Source organism: Stenella coeruleoalba (assembly GCF_951394435.1).
Source record: "Stenella coeruleoalba genome assembly, chromosome: 9".
NCBI lineage: Eukaryota > Metazoa > Chordata > Mammalia > Artiodactyla > Delphinidae > Stenella > Stenella coeruleoalba.
The window spans coordinates 24,057,049-24,080,419 of NC_137155.1; the positions used below are offsets into that span (position 1 = coordinate 24,057,049).

At 35.5% G+C, this 23,371-nt stretch overlaps 1 protein-coding gene across 1 annotated transcript in view; it reads right to left on the bottom strand.

The window, feature by feature from the left end:
* Nucleotides 1-23,371, bottom strand: part of LOC307191510 (cadherin-23-like) — a gene marked incomplete at its 5' end in the record, with an annotated part of 116,232 nt that overhangs the window by 86,399 nt on the left and 6,462 nt on the right. The window contains 7 exon segments of the mRNA XM_079931637.1: nucleotides 6-109; nucleotides 1,938-2,060; nucleotides 3,854-3,933; nucleotides 10,736-10,865; nucleotides 10,869-10,890; nucleotides 10,892-10,904; nucleotides 16,511-16,679. Of these exon segments, the coding sequence (XP_079787763.1) occupies nucleotides 6-109; nucleotides 1,938-2,060; nucleotides 3,854-3,933; nucleotides 10,736-10,865; nucleotides 10,869-10,890; nucleotides 10,892-10,904; nucleotides 16,511-16,679 (641 nt within the window).

Below are 23,371 nucleotides of genomic sequence, written 5' to 3' on the forward strand. Positions count from 1 at the left end.
CTTACTCAGATTGAGGCTTCTCATCATTTATGTTTCTAATCATGATAATTAGTGTCCCTTGACAGAATAGACCTGTTGTATCTGTTGCTCTCAGTGTAAGCTGGAAAACCTGGAAAAGAGTTTTTTTTAAAAACTTTACAATATACTATTTAGTAATACATGTGTATCTTTATAATATGTCTCCTGTTAGGTTTTTTTGTTGTTGTAGTGTTCTCCAATGAAATATAGTGTTTTAATTGTCTTCTAGGCAACTGAAGAAATATAAGTGCTTTCTTAGTTAACTAGATTAGTTGTATATTTCAAAATAGCTTCATGTCATTTGCCATTAAGTCTCAAAGGTCTGTGTAGCTTGGCTGCATGCCTAAATATAGACTAAATTGAACAAAAAAATGAATGAATTACAGATTCAATTATTAACTGAAAGTACAATGCACTGAAACCATTCACAAAGCAGACTGTTTAATGCTAACCCCTGGAAACAGGACCATGAATTACTCTTTGCGATCAGAACAGGAGGTAATTTCTGAAAAGAGTTTAGAATGTCATCTGATCTCAAATATTTTCCCCATCATCCTGTCACACATCTTACCCTTTAAATATTATTTATTCAGACATATCAGTAAGTGTCCTTCTGAAAAGAAAAAAACACCCTGAGACAGTAAGGTATCACTAAAACGTTTTTAAGCAGACGTTAAGAAAGCCCTTACAATGTACAAGAACCTGTGCTGAGTGAGGGGCTGACAATGAGCATATTTAAATTTCTTTTATAAAATGTCATAAAATTTATAGGTTAGCTATGTAGTAGAAAGATGAAGTAAGTCTTAAAGGACTTACCAAGTTTGGTTGAATGTGTGAGTCAAGGTAAGCAAGGGAAGTGAGGCAGGGAATGGGCACAAGTATGGAGCTGAACTGCTTAAATACGTAGGTAGCTGATAGGCACAATCTCCATTTTTCCCACCTAATTTTAATTTTAAGCTCATATTAACCTCACATTGTAGTCCTAACACTCAAATTGCTTAAAAGATATGTATCATTGGCTTCTTCCCCATTCTGTGACATTTAACATTTCCAGATTGAAATTGAAATAGAAGTCATTGGCTTTCTTCTACCCTTTATGTTCTTTTAGGCTAGAAGGCTGAGATCATCTTTAGTTATAAATACTCCTTCTCCTAAATTCAGCAGCACATCCTCTATTTTTTCTATAAATTCTTGCATTTGCTCTCTAATGACTATTTTCTCAACCACCTTATTGAAATAATACATGTGGAGGATTTCTGAAAATGGAAATGTTTTACCAATGCCAGTAATAATAATTTATCCCTTTATTTCTTAAATTTCGCACTCCATTTCTGTGTGCACAGGTTATCTCAATAGCCCTGTAGTTGTTTTCTTTCCAATCATTGTTCCTACTAACATGTCATTCTCTACTGAGAAAAATCTTCCCAACAATGCTTTCCTTCTTTCTTTCATGGAAATATCAGAAATTGTTCTTTTTCCCTGCCTCATTAGTTTCAAATTCATCTGAAAGGCTTATACCCCATCTTACCTTGGCTACCTATGTGTTTTGTCATTCTAAGTAGGGCAGAGTATAAATTGTTTCAATACCACAACTTGACTGTTTTAAATTTCTTCCCATGTGATGTTCAGAAATTTTTTAAATTTAATGATTTAGTTTTCCCTAATTAGAAAGCTACTTAAAAGTCTTTTTTTCCTGAAACTTCTTTAGATAGATCTAAAAAGTTAAGACATGATCTCTATGTTTTGATATCCACCCAGACTGGTTCTAGATATTTGGTTAACTGCACTAATCCTCATTAATGAATCACAAAATATTACTCTTCCTTTAAAATAATAATCTGTTTAATCTTTCAGGCAGAGTTCAGTTATGAAAGATTCTTGTCATTCTTTGCAGAATAATAAATAAATATATTAACTACATGATATCCAGCCTCAAAGCCCAAGGGGTCATTGCCTCTCACACTAACAATGCCACTTACAGAATCCACTCCAAAAGAATTGGCTCCTTTCTTTGGTCCAGATAACTGTGTCTCAATGGAGTACTAGAAAAATAAAGCATACATTAATCGCACTAAAATAAATGAAAATGTATTTGGAAGATCATTCAGATACAATAATGGAGCAAATATATAGAAAGTTCTTTATTTTTACATTGATTAATTTCTCTCTTTCTTTATTATCTAAGCCTGTATTAAAACCATTGAAATATACTGATGTAGAATACAGGAAAAGTAAGAGTTGTTTAGCTTATTAACACAACCAAAAGATTTGCTATATTTTTACAGAGCTGCATAACACTATACACATTCCTTTAAGAGAATTTTTTTTTTAAATTAGATTTGGTTCTGCAAATTAATACATCTCTGAAAGAATGTACAAAATAAACTCACTGTCACTGTTTGAGTTTTTAGAAACAAAATAAGAATTATAATGATATAAACCAATTACAAATATTAATACAGTTGAATACAGTTTATAATTTATCTTACTTCTTGATTGCACTTTTTATTTATTTTCCACCATGTTTGAGAAGAGGTGAGAGTAGATAAATCATTCTCAAAAGTATCTGAAAAAAATGTAGTTTGAAATGAGGTAAAATTTGATTAAAGTTCAATTATAACTGCATATTTTTTTAATTTGATAAGGATCAAGCCTTTAGCAATGTAACTATTTCCCAAAACACTAAATTTTAAAACACACCTGCTGCGCTTTTTTCCTGCAAATGACAGAACTGGTAATAACTATTTTCAGCGGGACCATAGGTTTTTTTTTTTGGTTTTTTTTTTTACCATAGGTTATTTTTTAACCTATTGGAAAGACATCATCTATTAGGAAAAGTCTCATATTTCTTAACAATTTCATACAAATTGCATGCTGGCTGGTCTACAACAAAGTATTTTTGAGTGGGGATTTTGAGTACCTTGACAACAGCCCATGTATCACTGGAGGTTAATTGGAAATCAAGGGCGAGAGGGATTAAGTGACTTCCCCAGGATTACTCCGCTAGTTAGTGGTAAATTCCTAACTTGACCCAAGTTACCTGAAGCGCCATTACTTCACCCCCATACAGTGCTCCTTACTTCATACTGTGAATTACCAAATTAGAAGTAAACTCTTTCAATACATGTTTAAAAAGCACAGCTGCAGAGAAAGCATGCTGACTTTTGTAGTCCAATGTACTGCTAAATTCTCCATTTAGAGCTTTATGGGTTCTTTTTATTTTGCCAAATCTCTAAGAGACTTTACAATCATGAATCAATTATGAGAAAAGCAAGTCTCTTATAGTTAGATATCTAGTAATTAGGATACTGAAACATCAAAAAAATGTAATCACATTCACATGTGACATTGAAATAGCTAGCCAAGTGGAACAGTTCTGAATAGAATCCAAAAGACAAAGCCCCAGTTTCAGCTCAGCATTGATGTCTTTCTTGCAGTTGCCCACCTCCATTAGAAGTTGTATAATTTTCTTATACTCATTAAGAAAATTTCTTATAAAAATGCTATTTCCAACATTAACACGAATATCGCATTAGAGTGGTTGTCAGCTTCATTATGCTTTCTTTAATTATCAAATTAAATATATTAACCACTCTTGAAAAATATCTCCATAGCATAACACTGTACTCAGAAAAATCTTCCCAACAATGCTTTCCTTATTTTTCTCATGGAAATATCAGAAATTGTTCTTCTTTCCTACCGGATTAGTTTCAAATTCATCTGTAAGACTTATATCCCATGTTACCTTGGCTACGTATGTGTCTGCCATTCTAGTGCATGCCAAAGCGATATATGTGTCTGACACAATGATCACCACCTACCATCAGTACATTACCATTAAAGAGCCCTCATCTGTGGCTGTCACTCTATAAATTGACTGATATAATGGATAGTCCTCATCAATTTCTAAGGTAGCTGTGAAGTAAAAATCAACATGTATCAAAAATTAACATATATGATGCTTTCATTAGTTCTTTATATAATAAAAACAGAAGAAAACTAATTGTAGATTGGATGGTAGGCCTGGGATAATATTTTAAGATAGCGATCTATTTTTGTATTTTTCCCTTTGGCTTCCTGCCATCTTTCCTGCTCCTAGAGAGTGCTTTTCCTTACTTCCTAGCACTGTCTATGGCAACTATAGCCTAAACAAAAAGAGCATGACATATATGCTGACAGATTGCCCCAGGAGAAGCCAGCCAAGTAACCTCAAAATAGATTCCTGTACTCCAGTTTCTAGACCTGATGGGGCTATGCGTGGAGGAACTCTTTCTTACAGACACACATTTGTGGACATCTGTGATTGACCTCCATCTTTCACACACCTTCTAAAATCTCCCCATACCCTTGACCATGGGTAAAAAAAACGCAAACTACAATGCAACATGGATGGAGTGACCTAAGGAAAGACTCAGGTTAATTGTTTTATTTGTTCTCTGATGTTTTCTGTGCCGTGTGTGTGTGTGTGTGTGTGTGTGTGTGTGTTTTATTACAATCCATACGTATGAGTTTGAAATAGAGTAACACAAGCTGTGTAATCAGGCACTTTAAAATCTTCTATTTCTTACACACATACATTTATGGACCAAATTTATACATCTTAATAAATTTAAATTTTAACAGATTACCCAACTAAATTTAATTGATCTTTGTTTTTCTAATGTAATTACATTTAAAGTGAGTGACCAGAAAATGTCAGTGTAGGTGAAGATAGTGAGATAATAAAATAATGGTGGCTGCCTTAAAGCATATCTCCCAATATTTTCTCCAAAAGCAATACAGAAAGCAGGCAGAAATAAAATTACACAAAATCCTGCCCTCAGCATAACTTGAAGATAGAACATGACCAAAATTCATAATAACTTTAAGTAAATTTTTTAAAAACCAAAAGAAACAAATTTAACAAATCCTGGCAAATAATATCTCAAGTTTTCATCCCACCATGAGGCTTCGTGTCTAGCAAAGGATGAAGCAGAAAAGTTTTTGGTAAGAGTAAAAGATAAAGCAAACTACAGGCCTAAGGCTGATGTAAAATAGCTGTCAGAAAGAGTAAGTCAAAATGTAAAAGAAAAACCCTAAAAATTCTATTATGTTGAAAGTACCATGCTTAGTACTGTAGGGAAATACATAATGAAAAAAAGCAAGTTCCAAATCCCCAATTTTTTTTCTTAAGGGCAAGTAAATATTAAAAACAAAACTGATTTTAAGATATAATAAATACTTTTAAACTGAACAATGAATTAAGTAAAATGTGTGCTAGAGATATACTGGCGTCTATATACCTGTCTTTGACTCAAATACTGGCATCTATATACTTGTCTTTGACTCAATCAGAAAACTGAACTTAAAAGGTTTTTTAAATTCTTCAACATTTAGACAAAAGTCAGATTCTGTGATACTTCATATGTATAAACCTGAACTATTAATTGCAAAGAAAATTAATAGAGGAAAAAGTGTATTTGTCCCTCAATGCTGTTAAGCAAGTCCTGTTCTATTTATTCTTCACCTTTCTACAAAAATTATTTCAAACTTCGGCTTTTTGCCCCAAACCTGTTACTCCTTCCCATCTGTCTTACTTCCCATAGAAGATCTCTCTTCTTATAACACAGAGTAAGGAGAAACCACTAGACTAGTAATAGCTCACTTTTTCTTTTAAGATCTATAGTTCCGCTTACATCTGCACCATTTTCCCTCCCTTTATAGTCAAAGGAGCAAACTGCTTGTTATTAATGATAATCCATGTCCACTGGGAGGTGTTTCCCCTTCTACTTTCTCTGGAACTTAACTCTATCTCCCACTTTCAAATACTCCCTCACTACTGTCTACTTTGTATTACCATTTGAACATGCTCAAATCTCATCCATTAAAACAATCTCCCTAACCCTAAGCTCACTTTAGCTATGGCCCTGTCTCTCTACTAGAGTTTTGTATATTTCTTCACCTCCCACTCAGTCTTTAGTCTACTCTACTAGAGGTTCTTCCCCACTACAAACACTAAATTTTTTTCCAAAAAGTCATCAAAAGCCTCCATGCTGACAGACCCAATTAATACTCACTGTCAATCTTATTTGATTTCTCTTTGATGTTTACACAGTTGAGGCTTGCTTTTTCTCTTACAGAAAAATATCATTGCAAATCAATAGGCCCTGCTCTAAAATTTTCAGTACCTTTGGAAAAACTGCCTGGGAAACTCAAACCTGGCATGGTTCCTGAAGAGCCATTAAGTTCTCATATCAGACAAAATACTTGTTACAGCTTTTCAAATATTAACCAACAACTTCTAAATAACCTGCAGTCTCCTTTAGCTACCACCCTAGTCTGTAATCCTTGAGTGCACACCTTTGACCACCTCACATTCTGGACAGAGCCAGCACTGGGAATGGAAAACAGAAAGGACTCAAGGGCCCTCAGTGTGACACAGAAGAGGGCTAAGAGCCCAGGAGAGCTTGGGAGAGATTATCTAGAGTCTTACCCATTGATCAAGAGAGAAAGGAAGAAAAAACTATGAAAGGATTCAGGTTACTTATTCACATCCATAGCCAATATCATTATTGAACATGTGTTTTTTTTATTAATTAATTTTTATTGGAGTATAGTTAATTTACAATGTTATGTTAGTTTCTGCTGTACAGCAAAGTGAATCAGTTATACATATACATATATCCACTCTTTTTTAGATTCTTTTCCCATATAAGTCATTACAGAGTATTGAGTAGAGTGCTATACAGTAGGTTCTTATTATCTATTTTATATATAGTAGTGTGTATATGTCAATCCCAGTCTCCCAACTTATCCCTCCTCCACCCTTTCCCCCTTGGCAACTGTAAGTTTGTTTTCTACATCTGTGACTCTCTGTTTTGTAAATAGGTTCATTTATACCATTTCTTTTAATATTCCACATATAAGTGATATCATATGATTTTTGTCTTTCTCTGTCTAGCTTACTTCACTCAGTATGACAATCTCTAGGTCCATCATCCATGTCACTGCAAATGGCATTATTTCGTTCTTTTTTTTTTTTTTTTTTTTTTTTGCGGTACACGGGCCTCCCACTGTTGTGGCCTCTCCCGTTGCGGAGCACAGGCTCTGGACGCGCAGGCTCAGCGGCCATGGCTCACAGGCTAAGCCGCTCTGCGGCACGTGGGATCATCCCAGACTGGGGCACGAACCCGTGTCCCCTGCATCAGCAGGCGGACTGTCAACCACTGCGCCACCAGGGAAGCCCTATTTCATTCTTTTTTATGGCTGAGTAATATTCCATTGTATGTGTGTACCACAATTTCTTTATCCATTCCTCTGTTGATGGACACATCCTGGAGAATGTCCCATGTGCATGTGAAAAGAATGTGTATTCTGCTGCTTTTGGATAGAATGTTCTGTATGTATCTATTAAATTTATCTTCACAAATGTGTCATTTAAGGCCAGTGTTTCCTTATTGATTTTCTGTCTGGTAGATCTGCCCATTGATATAAGTGGGGTGTTAAATCAAGGGATGACAGTGTGTTTTCAAAATACTATATTTTAATTGGAATTATAAAGAAAATTTCTGTCAGGCACACAACCAAATAAACTGGGACCTTCAATTCACTACTTGTTTTTCAGAGATTAGAGCTACTAGTCTGAAAGAAAAGTCAAAGCTTCAAGGCATTTTGAATTTGTTAAGTATGAAAATAAATTGAAAATGTAAATACAGACATATAAATTTTTGAGATGAGCAGATTAGATTGATAAATTCTGCCTGGGCTTTGATCCCATCTCTCTTTACTTTCTCTTTCATGTATCTTCAATCACCAAGTTAATGAATTATCCCCACTTTTTTGTAAAATTACTCAGGTGTCTCCCTTTAAAACCAAATGCACCAGACAAAGCTTTCAATCCAAAATAGTTCTCCCACTGCCTTCTCTCCAGTTTCATATGCAGATTTCTAAAACATGGTTTTTATTTTCACAATCTCCTAATTCTGCTCTGTTCTGGCTTCCTCCCCTTATAATACCAATAAAACAGTTCTCAGTAGGTTCATTAGGTTTCATTATCCCCGTATCACTAACTAAATGGACATTTTAACATCATCTTACTTGATTGTGGAATTCAAGTCTACTAACCACTAGCACTCTCTTTCAACACTCTCTCCCTTTGCCATTCAGGGTACAACTTTCTCTTTTTTCTACCACCACTTGAGCTGCTCCTTGCTGTCCTTGGCAGGCTGAGCTTCTTCCCTACATAATTAAGTGTAGGAGTTCCTCAGGGTTTGGCCCTATGCTCTCCTTTCTTCTAATTCTCTATTCTCTAGCTGAGTAATCTCATCCAAGTTCGCGTTTTCAATTACAAAACATGTATAGACCTAGGCAAGACCTGTGAGTTCCACTGCTTATTTAAATCTCTCCTTTGATACAACAAAAGCATATGAAGCATGAAATGTTCAAAAGTGAACTCATAATTTTTCCCTGCAAATTTGGTCTATTTCTAGATTTTCCTATCCTAACTGAGAATCTCCAAACCAGTTATGCAAATCATAAACCTCAGAGTTCTCCTCTTCCTTTATAGTTAATTCAATACCAGATTCATTTACCATTTAAATATCTCAAGAATGTCTTTTTATTTTTATCTCTGTCACCTTCCTTGGCCAAACTATACCATTTCTAGTCTGAAATAACTTGATAACTGGCCTTCCTCTCTCTACTCCATGGGTCTTCAAACTACTGCCCACGAGTCAAATCTACACTGCTGCCTGTTTTTATATGGTCTTCCGATCAAAGAATGGTTTTTGCACGTTTAAATTGGTTTAAAAAAATCAAAAGAAAGACTAATATTTTGTGACACATGAAATTTAAATTTCAGTGTTTATCAAGTATTAACAGAACACTTACACACCCACTTGTTTCTGCATCGTCTATTGCTGCATTCTTGCTATGCTGGCAGATTTGATAACAGAGATAGAGACCATAGATGATGCTCTCATCACTTCACGTAGTATAAGTTGCAGTAATCCAGTTACAATAGCATTCCAAGCACCATGTTATTTTTTGTTACCATGCCTACCCATCATGGCCAAGTAAGAAAAGAAAAGAAATGTGGACTTTGAATGCCACACTTTTAAGGTATGATGGAGTGTGGATTTTTTTAAGGCACGGCAGATGTTGCAAAGCATCATGCTTATTATACAGAAGCATTATAGCTGATAAAGGAATATGCTGTATAAAAGAAGACTAAGCATTCATCACTATATTCCGTTTTGACAGGAAAACAATGGCCAGAAAAAATGGTAAATGTATAACAAAATACCCCATGATGACAGATTTTATTCACAAAAATAAATCAGAATGAAGCTGCAACCAAAATAAGATTCTGAGTGGCTCATTTGTTATCCAAGCAAGGAAAACCACTCACTGATGTTGAGTTATTTAGCCCCTCCAACCATTAAAAGGAAATTCTATCCTCCCAAAAAGGAATGTCCATTCTTCTCACTAGTATACTTGTATTAAAAATTATAACCAATTTTTAGTATTATTATATTTTAAAAATTTATTTCTCAATAAAATATAGAAATTTGCTTCCTCCATTGTTATATGAGTACTACATAAGTAATATTTTTGATCTTGCCTTTTGGACTTCAAAACCCAACATATTTACTCTGACCCTTCACAGCATCTGTTGACACCTCTTCTACCTTTGTCCCCTTCAAATATTTCTCTCCACCCAACCAGATGTATCTATTTAAAACACCTACTTGCTTATAATATTTCAAAGGATTCCCACTGCCCTTAGGGCAAAGATCAGCACTCTTAAAATACCTGTATTACTTTTCAGTATTCATTTTGTGTCATATTGCTTAGTGATCTCTCCATTTCAGTCACTAGATTTTCAGTTCTTCTTACCTTGTTCTATATTGTCTCAAGGCGTTTGTACATACAATTCCTTTGACATGAAGATACTCTTCCCTCTCTTGTTTATTTACTTATATCAGAGTTTGGATCTAAAGTAAATTGTCAGTTCTTTAGAGAAAGCTTCCCTATGTCTAACTTGGTCAGCCCTTATACACAAACACACACACACATTATTTGCTTTTGTAATATGAAAATACCCTTTGAACCTTAAGGGTTTTAAAAATAAATTATTCTTTGAGGCATTTTCACAAATAAGGGTTTAAATTTAAGTATTATGTTGTCAAGCCCTTTTATTTATTGATTTTTTTCTCTCCTGCCTCATTTTTCTTGTAGTAAATCTTTTTAAGAATCTCTGTTGCTGTTTTTTTGGGTTTTTTTTTTTTTTTTTTGCGGTATGCGGGCCTCTCACTGTTGTGGCCTCTCCCGTTGCGGAGCACAGGCTCCGGACGCGCAGGCTCAGCGGCCATGGCTCACGGGCCTAGCCGCTCCGCAGCATGTGGGATCTTCCCGGACTGGGGCATGAACCCGTGTCCCCTGCATCAGCAGGCAGACTGTCAACCACTGCGCCACCAGGGAAGCCCCTCTGTTGCTGTTTTTAATGTATTTGCTTTCTAACCTCTTAACTGAGAAGTGAGAATTTCTACATGGTAAACATTTTTTCCAGACTATTCCATAGAGAGGTTATATGTTTTCTTATATACATGTATATCTGCACATGTTTTTGCATATTTACATAATAAAAAAATCACTGAACATATCCGACTGGAGAAACATGCCTGGCATCTTTCATTATATATAGCTGTTGAAAGTAAACCATAAGAAATGATCATACCTGTACCTGAAGAAAACTGTGGATCAGCAGTACAGCACAGAGGTTCCGGAACATCAGTGATATTAACGGTCAAAACATGTCTTGAGAGACCTTCAGTATCAATTATTAGTAGAAACCTTCTGGGATCAGTTTAATAATTTAAAATTTTGGTAGATGATTACACCAGAACCTAGTTAAGAGATAATCCATAAATTATAATTACCATAAGCATATAGAAACATATCTTTTGAATGATTTTAGAATTTCATATTTTAACTCCTCTATTTTATAAAGAACCTAAGTGGGAAATGATGTCATCTACCCAAAGTCACACAATTAACAAGCATGGCATGAATCTTTAATTGAAGGAAACGAAAAAAGCAGGAGTGTAAGTGTCCCAATTTTTATTTTTTCACTACCTCACAAAGAAAAGATTTAAAACATGAAACGAAATAGCAAACACTAATAGTTGACTTATTTTCTTTTCAAAGTGTTTCACAATTCAGACTTCTGTTTTTATTGAACTGCATTTTGCTTTCAAACATTTTCATTGAAAATTATTCCCAAAGATTACAGGGAACATCAGTCCCGGAGATTGTATTGTGATTACAATACGTGTCTATTTTTTGTTAACAGAAAAAAAACTTTTTTGTTTGTTTATATCCAACCTCATTAGTTATTATGAGTTTACCAAAAATCATAAAATAGGCTTGGTATAATTTTGATCTGGCACCAAGGTAAACTTTATCAAGAAGATGTCCTTGTTGTCAAAGAAGGCATACTGCCTCTGAAAAGGTATTTTTATATGCTACTAAGTTCAACAGCAACTAATTCCCTTCTGGGCTAGCCTAAGACCTGGGTGTAAAATAATTAGCTGTATTAAGTGAAGACAAGAAAATAAAGTATGGATGAAGGGAAGGAAAACACAGACACTAATAAAAACTATATTTAAAAATATTTTGTTATAGTGGGAAAGATTAGTTCCATTAAATCTGGGCATTTTTAAGAAATTGTCATCATTTTTAACAAAGAATGTCTTTTAAAGTGAATGAAATATTGGGGATATTCTTAGAAAGCCCTGAGTCACTAAGGCTGTTGAATTAGAGGGAGAAATATTATAAAGATTCAGTCCATAACAAATTAATTTCCTTCAAGTTTTTGTATTTTCGTTTTCAATTTTATGGAATAATGAGTCAAGCAAAATTAGATCATAAGAAGAAACAAGAATAACCCAATGCAGAACTTCTTTCAAATTGAAGTAGAGGTTACATATCCCTTCCAAATAGGACAATAAGTCTCAAAGTGTGGTGGTGGATCAAACCTAGAGGGAATATTAATAGGTTTAACCATTGAGTGGTTGTTTATTATAATGTCTCCTAAGAAGTCTCTTACAGCCATACTAATGGAACTAAAACTAAAATAATAATTCTGTTATTCTCCGCAATCCCCCTAGCCCAAGAAAGATTTTTTTACCCCTTATTTTGGCATGAAGGATACAAAGGAGAAAGAGTTCCAGTATCAGTACTGATGTGTCAAACAATTTGTGGTTCAATTTAATCAGTTGGATTCATCTAGGGACTGGTTGTTAGACTAGGTTTCAGAGGTTAACATGTTTTTTATTTTGGAATAGACATGAACACACCTTTGGAATTCAGTCATATGAGTGAACCCAGGCAAAATAGCAGATGAGTCATTCAGCCAACCCACAGAATTATGAGAAACAAAACTCAGTGTTGTCTGAAGCAACTGTATTTTTGAGTGATTTATTATGCAGCACCAGAAAATTGAAATAAGAGGCATACAGGCTTAAAGAGTTGGGTGAATAATTAGAAATACAACCAAGAGTCTGTTGGTGTAGGAACATTCATAGAGATAAAATCAAGAGGGAAAAAAACGGAATCAGGAATAGGCCTTGTGTTAAGAGATTCAACCAGGGAAATAAAATTGCTGAAGAGTGATGTAAAAATACATAAGAAGGGCATTTTACCAAACGTTGGGATCAGGATGGATACTCAAATTTCTTCTTGGAGGGAATTATTTCTTAACTAATGCCTGAAAGATGGGAAGGGGTTGGTCACATGAAGGGGAATAAAGAAGGAAAAAGACGTGATATGTGCAAAGGCCCACAGGCAGAAGATAGTTTTGCCTTAGGAGATGTATATTTTGACTAAAATACATAGCATGTAATGGAGGGTGTTTCCTTTTGAATCTGGAGAAATAAACAGGAACCACATCTTAAAGAGATTTGTATGTCAGTTTAAAGAGTTTGGATTTTACTGTGAGGGAATTGGAAGCTGCCAGTTTTAAGTCGGATGACATTGATAGATGATAAATGATAGATAGATAGATATCAAATAATTATAGTGTTCTATTTGTACTTTAATAACATTACCAAGTCAGTGAAGGGAAAATTGTGGAAGAGGTCTGGAGACAAGAAGACAAATGAGGAGGTAGATGCACAAGTCTAGAGGAAAGGTAATGGGGAAGTAACTTGAGATAGCGATAATAGGAATGGGATGAATATACCAGAGATTTAAAATCTGTATATTTTGGTGATTGGTCAGAGGTGGAAGTTGTGGCAAAATGAGTCAATAAGTCATGCCTATCACACAGTTTTTTGAAAGATAGTTGGCAACAAATTTATCACACATGAGGGTGTTTTTGATGTCCTGCAAAATACTCGATGGTAATTAGGGGATTGAGGATTCTATACAGCAGTGCTTGGCTCCTTCTGCCCCCTAGGTTACTTTAACACAAAAGTTTAAGTAAAAGTGGATTTGGGGAAAAAATAACCAGTCCAGATTTGAATAACTAAATTTAATATTAATTGTGTTTCTCTTTCTGACTTACTTCACTCTGTATGACAGACTCTAGGTCCATCCACCTCACTACAAATAACTCAATTTCGTTTCTTTTTATGGCTGAGTAATATTCCATTGTATATATGTGCCACATCTTCTTGTGAATATTTCAGTAAAGTAGATGTATTGGTCTGGTGTTTAGTCACAGTGTTTGAGTTTGTGTATATATTTGGCAATCATCAGAACATGTTTTGTAATTGTAGCCAAGAGATAGATAAGATTGCTCGGGTAGAATATGAACAGTATGAAGGAACGGAAACCTAAATAGCCCTGAAAAACACACACATGGACAGAATAAATAGAGGAAGAAGGTATGTCAGAAAAGAAGAACATGAAGGAAGAGGGGGGAGTTGGAGAGGCAGGACGATGACAAGGAGAATCACAGAGATGGGGAAAACCAGTAGAATATAGTGTCATAGGAATCAAAGGATGAGAGTGTTTAAAAAGTATGGAAGGTTACTAAATGTTCTAAATGCTAAAGGGAGATTATATGAGATGAGGGCCAAAATATGGTATTGTATTTAACAATAAATAAGATTCCTATGTATGGTGCATATCTTGGTGCTGTGATTTGTCAGTACTTATACTGAACTTTGTTCAAGAATAAATGGAGTTTCAGGAGTGGAAAAAGTGGTGTAAAGAATTCTTTAAAGATGTTTGGCCAGTTAGAGGAGAAGTGAGACATTCTATAAAAGGTCAGAAGGAAGACAAAGGAAAGAGACATCAGTCAGGAGTGAATTTTATTAACATAGGCGAGGCTTAAGAGACTACTGAAAACTTAATAGTTAATGAAAGCAGCAAAAAAGAAGAAAAAATGTAAGAAAAAAGGTATAAACAGCATAGCAAGATGTCTGAAGAGGGTAAAAAATAGAATTCAGAATAAAGTTGAAGGGAATGGAAGTAGATGGAATAAAGCATACATCTTCCTTTATGACAAGAGAGCAGAAAGAAGGAATAGGTTGCAAAGAACCAACTGTCTACATATAACAACAGAAGGAAATTCCCTCTTCATGGCCTATATTTTTCCTCAAATACATAAGTTGAATTCATCTGATAAGAGGAAAGAGGTAGGAGATTTGAGATGAGACTGGAGAAAATTTTAAATAGCCAAGTTGGCAATGAAAGAAACATTTAAGTAGAGAAATTTTGAAGGATTACCAGAAAGTATAATGAGATAAGTAAAATTTAGGGTTAATATGCCAGCTCATGTGATTTTCTCTAACAATACTCATTAGCCCAGATGTAGCAGGAAATATCAACTATTGTATTTATCTCATATTGAGTTTTCCTGAGTAAAAGTTATAGAAGAACAACAAGGCAAGTTATCTGAGGATATTATCACGGAGGGGTTGAAAGGTGCGTCATAATGCTAGATAGGGAAGTAAAGAGAAGAGGTGAATAATTGAGAGAAAATCAACCAGTGGATGTGTAACCCTGGTGATGTTGACAAAACAGTATAGTAGTAGGGATAACTGAGTAAAAGAGGTGAAAAGAATGTAGGAGCGAGATGTCTGGGATTAAGAGTGCAGAAGTGGAATTGTTCTAGATGCTAATGAAGTCCTGGCTGTGGCCACAGGAGTGTGTGGATGGAAGTAAATGTTAAAGTCACAAGAATTTAGGTACCAGGATTTACACTAGATAATGTAGAGGGACTGAGCTCGTGGGGTGCTGGATGGGCCATAATGTGAATATTGAAGTAACCTAAGAGATGGTGGCAGGACTTGATATAGGGAGAAACACTGAGTGATATATTCAAGTCCCCAGGGCTTGAGGAAGAGTGATTAGTATATTTGGTAATGAGCCAAATATCCTGAGCTCCAAATGAGCAAGGGAAGTTTCTAAAGAGAACTGGAGTAATGGTCAGGGATTGGTTTGGGGAGTGAGAAGAATGCTGACTTCCCTCTTCCTGACCCAGGGATATGAGATGTGTGGGTGAATGAGTAACATCAGCTTGAGGCATGCTGTGGTTGTCCCACAGGACAATATTTCAGTTAAAGCAAGAGGTAGAGAAATGTCACAAAAGAAATTTTAAAAGAGATTTATTTGTTTGTTTGTTTGCCACATAATGGGGATTTCACAAGCCATAACTGAAAGGTGTGAGAATGCAAGAAGAGTGTGAGGTTAGATTAGGGGAGAGGAAACCTGGAGCAGTATGGAGATGAGAATAGAAAAGGAAAAGAGGATAAACACATATTTGCAGGAGCTTTCATCTTAGGCAATTACCAAGGATAACAGGGATATGAGAAATAAGGAATTTAAGTGGAATTTGTGCTTAACTATAGAAATCATAACCTGAGTCAAGAGCATCCTGGTAAGAAAATAAATGGACCCTATTTCAGAGGAATTCAGAAATATCATTTGTATCTGTGATTGACCCTGGTTCAGTTATGATTTTGAAAACAAAGTTTTTTTTGAATTTGGGTTTTAACTGAGAGACACTGCTCCACTTTTTCTTTGAACTTACTGAGGACCTACTGTGCAAGCCACCTGCTGAGGCACAGGGTGCTATGGGGAACACAGCACAGCACATATTCCCTGCCTTAAGTGAATAATTTATTCTTTTTTTCAGAAACTTTTCTATTCATTTAGCCAGAATTTTTTAAATTATTTTTCTTGAAATTAATACAAAAACATGTATTCTGGATCATCTTTCTTATTACTCAAAGAACACTTTTTTCTCTGAAAAGAATGGGTGACTCTCATGCCAAATTAATAAACAAAAATTTTAATTTTTCAGGAAACATTTGTGGCAACGCTGGGATTGTGAGGCAGGGTAGTAATGAGAAGCTTCTCTAGAAATTAAGTGTTTATATAACTATCTTCAGCAGGTTTTAACCAAGAAATCTAATATAACACTTAGGTTTAATTACTTTTCTTTAAACTCTGAGTCTTAAAAGTAATGTCTAAAATAAATAAATAATATAAATTAATTTACTTGTGTCGATGATAAAATCCTTTGTTTTACGCAGAAAGCGACAGACATCTGCTTTTCCAGCTACATCGCTGTCATAAGCTCTACTCAGTTGTGTCCTAGGAAGCGTGTTTTCAGGCAAATTCACTGGGTTAATAAAGATCTGAATCTTTTGCTGCGATGTGTGAAAACACTGAAGAGAAAACAGACTTTTAACTAAAACTAAATTAAACTATTAAAACGAACAAATTTATCAATAATTATTTCGTGTGTTTGTCCCTATAAATTACATTCACAAGTAAATTGTAATTTTGAAAAAAAGTTTAAAACTAAGTCCATTTTTTTTCTTTTAACTCATATTTCAGTATTGTTCTATGTAGTGCTGTGCAGAACAAACTTAAAGAACAAGTTGACATCCCAGTTTACTACAACTTATTTCAGTTCTTTCATTAACAGCTATAATGTAGAATGGTTATTTCAGTTAAAAGCCAGTTTCGTTAATTCTCTTCTTTAGCTTACTGATCATTTCCATCAAATCATTTTGCACATTTGAATAAGCTATATTTTTCATGTAAAAGTTTGCTGTATTGTATTTTTAAATGCTAGTTGAAAAAATCAGTGAAATATCCTTTCTGCATTAATTTATTTAATTATTTTCATTGCTTTACTTTTTATTAGAAAAAAAAGAGGCTCTGTTTTTGGTTAAGTTGTGACTCATTGTAAATTGTGTTATGCTGCACCTCCAGAGCAAAACGCAGAAATAGGCGTATCCTGTAACTCACTCTCAGAGTATGTAGTGTGACTAAAAGTCAATATAAATAATATTTAAAATAGCCCAATATTAAAACAATAGTCTTAAATTAAGTATTTTATATAACATTTTGTTGTATAATAGAGATTTTTATAAAACAAATTAATAAAAGAGGGCCCTTAAGGTAAAAAATAATACCAAAGTAGAGCCTTGTTTGAAATAATCCAACATTGTCCTGAGTTTTTCTTCTTTATTTAAATATGTGCACACAAGAAGGGACAGAGTGAGAACCAGAGAATAAGAGAAAATAATAGTCAATGATTTAAAAGAATCTCAGCAGGGATTCAAATTCCTTATAACACTTAACCTTAAATATCTTAAAAGCTAAGGAAACATCAAAAGTTAAACAAACCTGTGCCTATTAATAAATCTTGAAGATGTTCATATCTAGACCAGTTTCCCTAAAGCCCATAACAATGCCTACTAATAAATACATGGCTTTGAGTATTTATACAAATTCAATCTTTACTCGAATTTAAGCCAACAGGTCAATAAATTGTTACTCAGTGTTGAAACCAATCATTTTCTTCTGTTTAACTGAGTGATTATGCACATAGGTCATATTTCAGCTTCTGTGTCTGTTTCCTGTGTATATCTGGTGAGAAGATTATCAGCAAAGCCAGGATCCTTGTGTAACATCAATTTAAATTATAAGTATTTGGAGTTGAGGTGGGGTATCCTATGGAGACTTTTTGGCAAGCAATCCAGGTGATTTGCAATTTATTTATTTATTTATTTTTTTTTTTTTACATCTTTATTGGAGTATAATTGCTTTACAATGGTGTGTTAGTTTCTGCTTTATAACAAAGTGAATCAGTTATACATATACATATGTTCCCATATCTCTTCCCTCTTGCGTCCCCCTCCCTCCCACCCTCCCTATCCCACCCCTCAAGGTGGTCAAAAAGCACGGAGCTGATCTCCCTGTGCTATGCGGCTGCTTCCCACTAGCTATCTATTTTACGTTTGGTAATGTATATATGCCCATGCCACTCTCTCGCTTTGTCACAACTTACCCTTCCCCCTCCCCATATTCTCAAGTCCATTATATAGTAAGTCTGTGTCTTTATTCCTGTCTTACCCCTAGGTTCTTCATGACATTTTTTTTCTTACATTCCATATATATGTGTTAGCATACGGTATTTGTCTTTCTCTTTCTGACTTACTTCATGCTGTATGACAGACTCTAGGTCCATCCACGTCACTACAAATAGCTCAATGTCGTTTCTTTTTATGGCTGAGTAATATTCCATTGTATATACGTGCCACATCTACTTTATCCATTCATCCAATGATGGACACTTAGGTTGTTTCCATCTCCTGGCTATAGTAAATAGAGCTGCAGTGAACATTTTGGTACATAACTCTTTTTTCTTTTTTTTTAAAGAAGATGTTGGGGGTAGGAGATTATTAATTAATTTATTTTTGCTGTGTTGGATCTTCGTTTCTGTGCGAGGGCTATCTCTAGTTGTGGCAAGCGGGGGCCACTCTTCATTGTGGTGCGCGGGCCTCTCACTGTCACGGCCTCTCTTGTTTCGGACCACAGGCTCCAGACGCGCAGGCTCAGTAGTTGTGGCTCATTGGCCTAGTAGCTCCGCGGCGTGTGGGATCCTCCCAGACCAGGGCTCGAACCTGTGTCACCTGCATTGGCAGGCAGATTCTCAACCACTGCACCACCAGGGAAGCCCATGACTCTTTTTGAATTATGGTTTTCTCAGGGTATATGCCCAGTAGTGGGATTGCTGGGTCATATGGTAGTTCTATTTGTAGTTTTTTAAGGAACCTCCATACTGTTCTCAATAGTGGCTGTACCAATTTACATTCCCACCAGCAGTGCAAGAGGGTTCCCTTTTCTCCACACCCTCTCCAGCATTTATTGTTTCTAGATTTTTTGATGATGGCCATTCTGACTGGTGTGAGATGATATCTCATTGTAGTTTTGATTTGCATTTCTCTAATGATCAATGATGTTGCGCATTCTTTCATGTGTTTGTTGGCAGTCTGTATATCTTTGGAGAAATGTCTATTTAGGTCTTCTGCCCATTTTTGGATTGGGTTGTTTTTTTGTTATTGAGTGGCATGAGCTGCTTGTAAATTTTGGAGATTAATCCTCTGTCAGTTGCTTCATTTGCAAATGTTTTCTCCCATTCTGAGGGTTGTCTTTTGGTCTTGTTTATGGTTTCCTTTGCTGTGCAAAAGCTTTGAAGTTTCATTAGGTCCCATTTGTTTATTTTTGGTTTTATTTCCATTTCTCTAGGAGGTGGGTCAAAAAGGATCTTGCTGTGATTTATGTCATAGAGTGTTCTGCCTATGTTTTCCTCTAAGAGTTTGATAGTTTCTGGCCTTACATTTAGGTCTTTAATACATTTTGAGCTTATTTTTGTGTATGGTGTTAGGCAGTGATCTAATCTCATACTTTTACATGTACCTGTCCAGTTTTCCCAGCACCACTTATTGAGGAGGTTCTCCTTTCTCCACTGTACATTCCTGCCTCCTTTATCAAAGAAAAGGTGACCATATGTGCGTGGGTTTATCTCTGGGTTTTCTATCCTGTTCCATTGATCTATATTTCTGTTTTTGTGCCAGTACCATACTGTCTTGATTACTGTAGCTTTGTAGTATAGTCTGAAGTCAGGGAGCCTGATTCCTCCAGCTCCGTTTTTTGTTCTCAAGATTGCTTTGGCTATTCGGGGTCCTTTGTGTTTCCATACAAATTGTGAAATTTTTTGTTCTAGTTCTGTGAAAAATGCCAGTGGTAGTTTGACAGGGATTGCATTGAATCTGTAGATTGCTTTGGGAAGTAGAGTCATTTTCACAATGTTGATTCTTCCAATCCAAGAACATGGTATATCTCTCCATCTATTTGTATCATCTTTAATTTCTTTCATCAGTGTTTTATAATTTTCTGCATACAGGTCTTTTCTCTCCTTAGGTAGGTTTATTCCTAGATATTTTATTCTTTTTGTTGCAATGGTAAATGGGAGTGTTTTCTTGATTTCACTTTCGGATTTTTCATCATTAGTGTATAGGAATGCCAGAGATTTCTGTGCATTAATTTTGTATCCTGCTACTTTAACAAATTCATTGATTAGCTCTAGAAGTTTTCTTGTAGCATCTTTAGGATTCTCTATGTATAGTATCATGTCATCTGCAAACAGTGACAGCTTTACTTTTTCTTTTCTGATTTGGATTCCTTTTATTTCCTTTTCTTCTCTGATTGCTGAGAACTTCCAAAACTATGTTGAATACTTCCAACAACTATGTTGAATAAGAGTGGTGAGGGGCTTCCCTGGTGGCACAGTGGTTAAGGGTCCGCCTGCCGATGCAGGGGACGTGGGTTCGTGCCCCAGTCCGGGAGGATCCCACATGCTGCAGAGCAGCTGGGCCCATAAGCCATGGCTGCTGGGCCTGTGCGTCCGGAGCCTATGCTCTGCAACGGGAGAGGCCACAGCAGTGTGAGGCCCGCATACTGCAAAAAATAAAATAAAAGAGTGGTGAGAGTGGACAACCTTGTCTTGTTCCTGATCTTAGTGGAAATGCTTTCAGTTTTTCACCATTGAGGACGATGTCGCTGTGGGCTTGTCATATATGGCCTTTATTATGTTGAGGAAAGTTCCCTCTGTGCCTACTTTCTGCAGGGTTTTTATCATAAATGGGTGCTGAATTTTGTCGAAAGCTTTCTCTGCATCTATTGAGATGATCATATGGTTTTTCTCCTTCAGTTTGTCAATATGGTATATCACGTTGATTGATTTGCGTATATTGAAGAATCTTTGCATTCCTGGGATAAACCCCACTTGATCATGGTGTATGATCCTTTTAATGTGCTGTTGAATTCTGTTTGCCAGTATTTTGTTGAGGATTTTTGCATCTATGTTCATCAGTGATATTGGCCTGTAGTTTCTTTCTTTGTGACATCCTTGTCTGGTTTTGGTATCAGGGTGATGGTGGCCTCGTAGAATGAGTTTGGAAGTGTTCCTCCCTCTGCTATATTTTGGAAGAGTTTGAGAAGGATAGCTGTTAGCTCTTCTCTAAATGTTTGATAGAATTCACCTGTGAAGCCATCTGGTCCTGGGCTTTTGTTTGTTGGAAGATTTTTAATCACAGTTTCTATTTCAGTGCTTGTGATTGGTCTGTTCATATTTTCTATTTGTTCCTGATTCAGTCTCGGCACGTTGTGCATTTCTAAGAATTTGTCCATTTCTTCCAGGTTGTCCATTTTATTGGCATAGAGTTGCTTGTAGTAATCTCTCATGATCTTTTGTATTTCTGCAGTGTCAGTTGTTACTTCTTCTTTTTCATTTCTATTTCTATTGATTTGAGTCTTCTCCCTTTTTTTCTTGATGAGTCTGGCTAATGGTTTATCAATTTTGTTTATCTTCTCAAAGCACCAGCTTTTAGTTTTATTGATCTTTGCTATCGTTTCCTTCATTTCTTTTTCATTTATTTCTGATCTGATTTTTATGATTTCTTTCCTCTGCTAACTTTGGGGTTTTTTTGTTCTTCTTTCTCTAATTGCTTTAGGTGCAAGGTTATGTTGTTTATTCGAGAAGTTTCATGTTTCTTAAGGTAGGATTGTATTGCTATAAACTTCCCTCTTAGAACTGCTTTTGCTGCATCCCATAGGTTTTGGTTCGTCGTGTCTCCATTGTCATTTGATTCTAGGTATTTTTTGATTTCCTCTTTGATTTCTTCAGTGATCACCTCGTTATTAAGTAGTGTATTGTTTAGCCTCCATGTGTTTGTATTTTTTACAGATCTTTTACTGTAATTGATATCTAGTCTCATAGCACTGTGGTTGGAAAAGATACTTGATACAATTTCAATTTTATTAATTTTACCACGGCTTGATTTGTGACCCAAGATATGATCTATCCTGGAGAATGTTCCATGAGCACTTGAGAAAAATGTGTATTCTGTTGTTTTTGGATGAAATGTCCTATAAATATCAATTAAGCCCCTCTTGTTTAATGTATCATTTAAAGCTTGTGTTTCCTTATTTATTTTCATTTTGGATGATCTGTCCATTGGTGAAAATGGGGTGTTAAAGTCCCCTAGTATGAATGTGTTACTGTCGATTTCCCCCTTTATGGCTGTTAGTATTTGCCTTATGTATTGAGGTGCTCCTATGTTGGGTGCATAAATATTTATAATTGTTATATCTTCTTCTTGGATCAATCCCTTAATCATTATGTAGTGTCCTTCTTTGTCTCTTCTAATAGTCTTCATTTTAAAGTCTATTTTGTCTGATATGAGAATTGCTACTCCAGCTTTCTTTTGGTTTCCATTTGCATGGAATATCTTTTTCTATCCCGTCACTTTCAGTCTGTATGTGTCTCTAGGTCTGAAGTGGGTCTCTTGTAGACAGCATATATATATGGCTCTTGTTTTTGTATCCATTCAGTCCGTCTGTATCTTTTGGTGGGAGCATTTAGTCCATTTACATTTAAGGAAATAATCGATATGTATGTTCATATTAGCATTTTTTAATTGTTTTGTGTTCGTTATTGTAGGTCTTTTCCTTCTCTTGTGTTTCTTGCCTCGAGAAGTTCCTTTAGAATTTGTTGTAAAGCTGGTTTGGTGGTGCTGAACTCTCTCAGCTTTTGCTTGTCTGTAAAGGTTTTAATTTCTCCATCAAATCTGAATGAGATCCTTGCTGGGTAGAGTAATCTTGGTTGCAGGTTTTTCTCCTTCATCACTTTCAATATGTCCTGCCAGTCCCTTCTGGCTTACAGAGTTTCTGCTGAGAGATCAGCTGTTAACCTTATGGGGATTCCCTTGTGTGTTATTTGTTGTCTTTCCCTTGCTGCTTTTAATATGTTTTCTTTGTGTTTAATTTTTGACAGCTTGATTAATATGTGTCTTGGCGTATTTCTCCTTGGATTTATCCTGTATGGGACTCTCTGTGCTTCCTGGACTTGATTAACTATTTCCTTTCCCATATTAGGGAAGTTTTCAACTATAATCTCTTCAAATATTTTCTCAGTCCCTTACTTTTTCTCTTCTACTTCTGGAACCCCTATAATTCGAATGTTGGTGTGTTTAATGTTGTCCCAGAGGTCTGTGAGACTGTC